Raw genomic sequence first — 7376 nt, 5'->3', positions numbered from 1 at the left:
TTGGGCCTCACCGAGGCGATGACTACTGACCGAGACCTTTGGAAATGTGCTGTGCGTGAGAAGACCCGGCAAGCCAAGTGAGATCGTTGCCAGTGCCCCTGGACTCGCTCTTGTGCGGGTGGCACATAAAAGACACCATTTCGAGCGTGGCCGTTTTCGTGCGGGTGACACGTAAAAGCACCCACTACACTCTCTGAGTGGTTGGCGTTAGGAAGGGCATCCAGCTGTAGAAACTCTGCCAAATTACATTGGAGACTGGTGTAGCCATCCGGTTGCACCAGTCCTCAGTCAAATCTTCCAACCCATGCTAGCATTCAAAGCGGACGTTAAACGATGATGATGATGATGATGATGTATGTATGTGAGTTATTGTGAGGATATAGATTCCTCTTTGAAGGGATGTTTACATGCAAGCTTCTCCAGTTTAATCTTATATATTGGTGAGATTTTCAGGAATTCTGCTTTTCATGATGGTATTAGTGTTAATTATTTAATGGGCACTAATATTAAATACATTAGAGAGTTCAGGGGTCTTTTTTAGGTAAGTCAGTTGAAAATGTAATCTCTTTTGGGTCAATTTTTGCCCTGAAGAAATATCTACCTAGTAATTTTCATCATGCAATTTTAATTTATAAAAGATACAGAAATAAAAAATTTTTTTATTCTCAAACGTGTGATAATGCTAATAAATAGCGGGATCAGGATCAATTATCCATACATTGCAGAAAAATACGTTACTGGCCAACCATGAGACTCAAACTCACATCCCTGTGATTACGTGTCAAGTGCTTTACCATTAAGCTAAACTGAGAATTTGTTACTGGGCAATGTAGCTTAATGGTAAAGCACTTGGCGCGTAATCACAGGGATGTGAGTTCGAGTCTCATGGCTGGCTGGCTGGCAATATATTTTCTGCAATGTATGGATAATTTATCCTGATCACGCTATTTATTAGCATTATCACACGTTTGAGAATAAAAAAAAATTTATTTCTGTATCTTTCAATACATCTCAACGCCTCTAAAACAAACTGTTTACTTTCATCGTAAGTTGAAGTTTCATTTATAAATTTGTAATTTGAATGAGGGTAAATATGGAAGCAATTGTAGGCCTGTATAAATTGATAGTTCTCTATTAAAACTCTCCATTTTCTTCTTCGTTGGTTCGGCAAAAGAGACTGATAGAATAAGTACTAGGCTAACAAAGAATAAGTCCTGGGGTCGATTTGCTTGACTAAAGGCGGTGCTCCAGCATGGCCACAGTCAAATGACTGAAACAAGTTAAAGAGTTAAAGAGTAATATATATATATAAAATAGTTTTTAGTCTGTATCTTATTTAAATAGGAACTTCAAAGAATATTAAACAGATGGTTTGATAACTACAATAGGCTGAAATATGGCTTAGTAAATAAAGCCCCAAAAAACACAGACATAAAAATGTGTGGTATATGATAAAGGCAGCCTCTGCACTTGTAATGTTAGGCAATGTCTTCAGTGTGTGTGTGTGTTCCAAAACTAAAGCAATACTTACAGCAGAGGTCCTTGGAAAATGCTTGTTAAACCAGCACCGTCAACAACTACTTCACAGTGTGTCAACGGAACTGGAAGCGGGTTTTTCAGAGTCAATTCCAATGGAAGCGTCTCGTTTAATGTTGTCCTCTCAGGACACTGAAATTTAATGAGTGAACGTCAGTCTGGAATGTCATTGTAAATGGCCGAACTGATTGAGAAATAAAGACATCTAACAGTTGTTAACAAGGTCTGAAAAGATATGAAAAGCCTATTGATAGCTGTGGAGGAGAGTGAAGATGGTGATGTTGCTGCAATCAATTATTTCCATTGTCACAAAGAGGGATGAAACTCAGTCTGGTATGGCAACCGATTGAATCTTCTTTTCAAAATGTGTGTTAGATTGTGACAAACAGCTGTAGTTTGTAAGTTAATGCAGTTGTGATGGTACAGTTGGTGGTGGTGATGGTGGTAGCATAGGGAAACCTTGTTTCTCAACCCTTTTTATACCAACCTGGCTGAAACCACCTCTGGTTCTGTAGTACAAATGTCTTGTTTTCATAAGTTTTGAATTAAAATCTTCCACCAAACCTTAGTCACAATTTATGTTCCTAACACTAGCTTAACGATAACAAAGTGATTTTACTAAATTCTTTGTTATATTTAAAATAATTGAAAGAAATACACAGCATCCCAAAAGAAATATGGTGACAAAAGGGTTAGATAAAGGAGATGGGGGTCATTATTGGGTCTGATTTAGCAGGCTCAATAAAGCTGTCTAGTAAGAGTGACAGAAGACAGGTTTGAATGAATTCTTATGTTATCGGTGAGGGAAATGGTACTAAAAGATTCATGATTGAGAGAGAGAGAGCGATAATGACGACCTGGCTGACAGTCTCCAGCTGCAACTAAGACCATCTGTCAACAGGTGAAATTCTGAGTTTAGGGTAATTTCAGAAAACTTCTAGAAGCTTCTCTCTATCCTCATACTGAAACTAAAACAGTTCTTTTGATGTCTGCTGATGTCTGCTGATGTCCATCATATTTACTGCTGAATGTAAAGAGTTGCAGTCTGCATCTCCAGGTATGTTTGGTCAACTCTATAGCTTTTCTATGCATGGGGCTAAGGCAGGCTGGAAGTATAGGATTGGTGATGTCATGTGGATGGCCTTGCAAGGAGAGGAGCAAGGGAGGATGACTCACATGGGTCTCTTTTGCTCTGGGGCTGTTGCTCAGGAACGATATGGTGGCTACAGGAGACAAGGGAAGTTGTTAGGCTGGTAGGGCTTCTAAAGATATATCCTGGCTGGAAAAGATCAATGCTACAAGAGGACCCAGGGGGGGGGGAGGTTACACCCCACCACCACCACACCACAAGCTATATTGATCCTGATAGAAATTAAACTTGGTAGCATTGATGATACATGGATATAGGCTTGCTTATAAGATAAAATTCTAGAAAATGATCAGGACCAAGTTAAAATGATCATTCATGGAATTGATCACCATTCCACAAATAGAAAAATGGAGTTAGAAAGGGAACCAAAAGACAGTTTCCAATAATGGTCAGCTTTAATACAATCTGTATTAAATATCCCATGACCATTTCTTTTGAATAGCATCCGTTTGGTTGTATAACCTTTCTCTAGTCACCTCCTTTTCTATCTAATTTCTTCACTCACCTCGTTCACATAACAAAATGTCAACTGAAAACATCAAATGAAGATCAAGTGCCATCATTCGTAATGTCAAGCTTGGTAACCAGGCAATAGAATTAACTGTTGAACTTAAGTTGACCCCTAAAACTAAGAAATGTAAAAAAAAGAAAAGTTGGGAAGTTTACTTCCCAACTACCTGGTTCTGAGTTCAGTTTCACTGCATGGCACCTTGGGCAACAGTCTTCTATGATAGCTTCAGGCCAACCAAAGCCTTGGGTGGATTTGGTAGATAGAAACTGTGTGTGTGTGTGTGAGAATACCACTTGGCAACTGGTATTGGTTTGTTTACATCCTTGTAACTGTTTGGCAAGAGACCGACCGAATAAGTACCAGGCTCTAAAAATTAAAAAGTATACTGGGACTGATTTGTTTGACTAAAAACTCAAGGTGGTGCCCCAGCATGGCCACAATCTAATGGCTGAAACAATATTAAAGAATTCATATGTAAGCATTTACCTTTATTACTAAATTTGGCCACTGAGGAGTGAAGACCTTTGTCCAGGCAAATTTCGTATTGCAAGTTTTAAGGGAACCATAAACGATTAATTTCATAGCAAAGCGATAAGGTAAACCTCTCTGCAAAACAGGGACATATTTCTCTGGCCGGATGGAAATACTGTTCGGTTGAGCTGCAAAGAAAACAGTTTCAGTGATTGCCATTGGTAGATTCATGGATCCAGTCAAAGAATGAAGGGAAGTTAACTTACATAATCCAGGAGAGATTACCATGTTAGAAACATGTTCTTCAAATAAGATTAAAATTTCGCGTCCGGTGTAGTCAATAGATTGGACTTCTATCACAAAGTTGACTTCGACAATTTCTTGGGTTGGATTGCGTAAATCGAATTTAATAATTTGAGTTTCACCAATTTTACAATTGTAATCCTCTTGAAACACTACTTTTATACACTAAAAGTATAAAGGAAAGACTGGCATTGACTTTGGGAAGATAGAAATCAAAGAAATATGAAAGACCCGTAATTCAAACAAGCAAACTAATCGGGATGGGGGGGGGATCAAATAAGGAGGGTAGCTTTCAGGAAGGGGTGTCAAGCAAATGAACTTTTCTCTGGAGGAACAAACAAACCTGTGCCTGAAGGTCAAACAAACAAGCCAATACCCAAGGGTGGGGTAGGGTCAAGCAAACACGTCTCCCCCTCAATGTTAAAGACCAGCTCCGACTGGAGCTAAAGTTATAGAACTAGACAAGTGTTAAAAATTTATTAAATTTTTAAAAATCTCACTGATTGAGAAAAGAGTCCTTGGTTGGCCGAGAGTAATTCTATGAACTTCTCTGAGACACCTAAAATAAATTAATACAGAGTCAGTCTCCAAAGAAGAATCATAATAAAACGAAATAATTGAATGAAATGGTTTGGTCAGAACTTACTTGGAGATTTATATTCTTCTGTAATGTCATGATATAAAAATTCGATAGCATGAGGGTCTTTAGTACACACTGGCTTCCCTAGAGGGGCTGCAGTGCAGATAAATGATCCTACACTAAAGAGAGAGTAAAATAATTTTCAGTTACCTGAAGGACATGTAAAGATTCTCTTCTACTGTAAGCACAAGACACAAAAATTTTGGGGAGGAGGCCAGTCGATTAGATCAACCCCAGTACGATGAAAGGCAAAGTCGACCTCAGCAGAATTTGAACTCAGGACATAAAGACATGAAATACCGCTAAGCATTTCGCCCAGCGTGCTAACGTTTCTGCCAGCTTAACACCTTAGGACATGTAAAAATTAAAATACTGAAGCAAACCAGCTTGCTAAGAGACCATGCTAAGAGGGAAAGGTGGGCACCATTAATTGAAAAGTTAACTTCGTTAACTGTTAACCGAAAAGTTAACTTCAATAACCATTAATCAGTCAATTCTTTAAAACTGTAATGGAAGTTATCAATAAACCATTAACAATTTTTATCAAAGAAAAAAATCAAATCAGTTTTTGCTCTAAAACCCACCTAAAAACACCTTTAAAAAGTGCCAAAACTATAAAATCCATTAACTTCAATTCAATTGAAGTTAACAGAAGTTGACTCGAGTTAATGGAAGTTAATTAGTCCAATAATGATTTCCAAATTTAACTTAAAAGTTAAATTGTTAACGAAATTGTTAATTAACAATTAGTTTGGCAATGGTAAGATATTTAATGAACAGAACAAAAATGTACTTTGCAGTAAGAAGAAAAGTAACAAGTTCAATACTAATGCTAAAATCTATCAAAAATAAAAAGATACAACAATCTCAAAATATTAAAATTGTAAAAATACATTGTGCAGTAATGAAATTATTCAACCTTATATTCTTAGTTTTAAACTGATATTTGTATGCAAGTACAGTAATGATTGACTATATTTCAGTCTTATTGAACCTCTTCAACATAGTATAGACCTTTCCAGTGTTTATTTCAACTGGTGTTATGCTAAAGTGTTACCCGTCATATGGCAGGTAACTTTGGACGTATACTTTTGCCACTATGATTAATTTTATAGAAATTAATTTATAATTATTGTATGTCATTTCCTGACATTACCCATAGTCGTCGTCAACATTTAGCATCTGCTTTCCATGCTGGCATGAGTTGAACGGTTTGGCCGAAGTTGGTAAACAATCCCACCCATGCCAGCATGGAAGGCGGCGAGCTAGCAGAAATATTTAGCACGCCGGGCAAAATGCCTAGCAGTGTTTTGTCTGCTGTTACACTCAGAGTTCAAATTCTGCTGAGGTCAACTTTGCTTTTCATCGTTTCGGGGTCGATGAATCAAGTACCAGTTATGCACTGGGGTCGATGTAATCGACTTAATCCTTTTGACAGTCCTTGTTTGTCCCCTCTATGTTTATCCCCCCACCTCAGGGCAATAAAGAAATAAGATGTTAAATAAAATTTTATGTTAGTAGTTTTTCTCTCCACATCTCTTTACATTGAAAAGCTCGACTGGAGAAAATCACCCAACATTTATATCAGCTACAAACCTGAGTTAATAGAAGTCACATAGAAATATCCACTAATTTTAGTTTGTTCACTACATTATGGTAAAACTTAAACTTACATATCTGCATCCACTTGGAAAAGTGACCAACCTTTTAATGATCGAATGTAATGGGCAGATTCTACATTCAGGTCATGAAAAAAATTGTTCACGTCGTACCCAGTTCCGATATTTGCTTCTTTAATTAAGGAGAGAGGTGTCGGGCCATACACATTCCTTCCTGTGAAAACAAATCATTCCATCCATCAGTGATTCTGGTGTGAAACTATGCAAACAAACTGACATCATTACCTCAATATTGGCAACAACTTTAACATTTGCTATGGCAATATAGCCTAGATTTGTCTACACATAACAATGCACCCACTTTGTTTTTTTTTTTTGTTGAACTTAGAACTCTTCAATTTTACACAACTCCACCTCACATCAGGCCTCCCCCTTCACTCAATATCAAGCAGTGTTTATCCATCATGCACATAAATATTCACATGTAGTTCAAATGTGAGTTCTAGGTTTTAAAATGTCCTGTGCCCTATTCTGACAGATTATTGTGCCTTAATCCGAATGAGATCACTGCCAGAGCAGTGGTCTCGCTTCCTTGATGGTGGCACGCAAAAAGCACCATTTGAGCGTGATCATTTCCAGCTTCGCCTTACTGGCACTCGTGCCAGTGGCATGTGAACAAAACACTGGACTGACTCCTGTGGAGGTGGCACGTAAAAAAACACCATTTGAGCATGGCCGTTGCTAGTACCGCCGAACTGGCCTTCGTGCTGGTGGCACGTAAAAGCACCCACTACACTCTCAGAGTGGTTGGCGTTAGGAAGGGTATCCAGCTGTAGAAACTCTGCCAGATCAGATTGGAGTTTGGTGTAGCCATCTGGTCCACCAGTCCCCAGTCAAATCGTCCAACCCATGCCAGCATGGAAATCAGACGTTAAATGATGAAAAAAAATATCAGTAAAAAATAACCTTAAAACTTGTATCACAATACATGCGTGTGTGCGTGCGTGCGTGCGTGCGTGCGTGCGTATATATCAGGTCATCCCATAAGTTCTGTCCAATTTTACCTTTTTTAAAATTGAATGAAATTTAATATTTTAGAATGTCTAATGGAATTAAAAGTTATTTTTATGCATTTGTGTACATTTA

General features: G+C 38.0%; 1 protein-coding gene across 2 annotated transcripts in view; it reads right to left on the bottom strand.

Annotated features, from left to right (window-relative positions):
- LOC128250020 (annulin-like) overlaps window positions 1-7376 on the bottom strand; it is a 26596-nt gene that overhangs the window by 2530 nt on the left and 16690 nt on the right. For both annotated transcript variants that reach the window (XM_052974623.1, XM_052974625.1), the window contains 6 exons: window positions 6285-6444; window positions 4618-4730; window positions 4472-4530; window positions 3935-4136; window positions 3684-3856; window positions 1532-1668 (listed from right to left, as the gene is read on the bottom strand). In XM_052974623.1, coding sequence (XP_052830583.1) covers window positions 1532-1668; window positions 3684-3856; window positions 3935-4136; window positions 4472-4530; window positions 4618-4730; window positions 6285-6444 — 844 coding nt within the window. The remainder of the gene's footprint in view (window positions 1-1531; window positions 1669-3683; window positions 3857-3934; window positions 4137-4471; window positions 4531-4617; window positions 4731-6284; window positions 6445-7376) is intronic.

The sequence above is a fragment of the Octopus bimaculoides genome, chromosome 1 (assembly GCF_001194135.2).
Source record: "Octopus bimaculoides isolate UCB-OBI-ISO-001 chromosome 1, ASM119413v2, whole genome shotgun sequence".
In the NCBI taxonomy this organism is placed as follows: Eukaryota; Metazoa; Mollusca; class Cephalopoda; order Octopoda; family Octopodidae; genus Octopus; species Octopus bimaculoides.
Note: the sequence above shows the minus strand (reverse complement) of the source record. Positions and strands in the feature narration are given on the sequence as shown.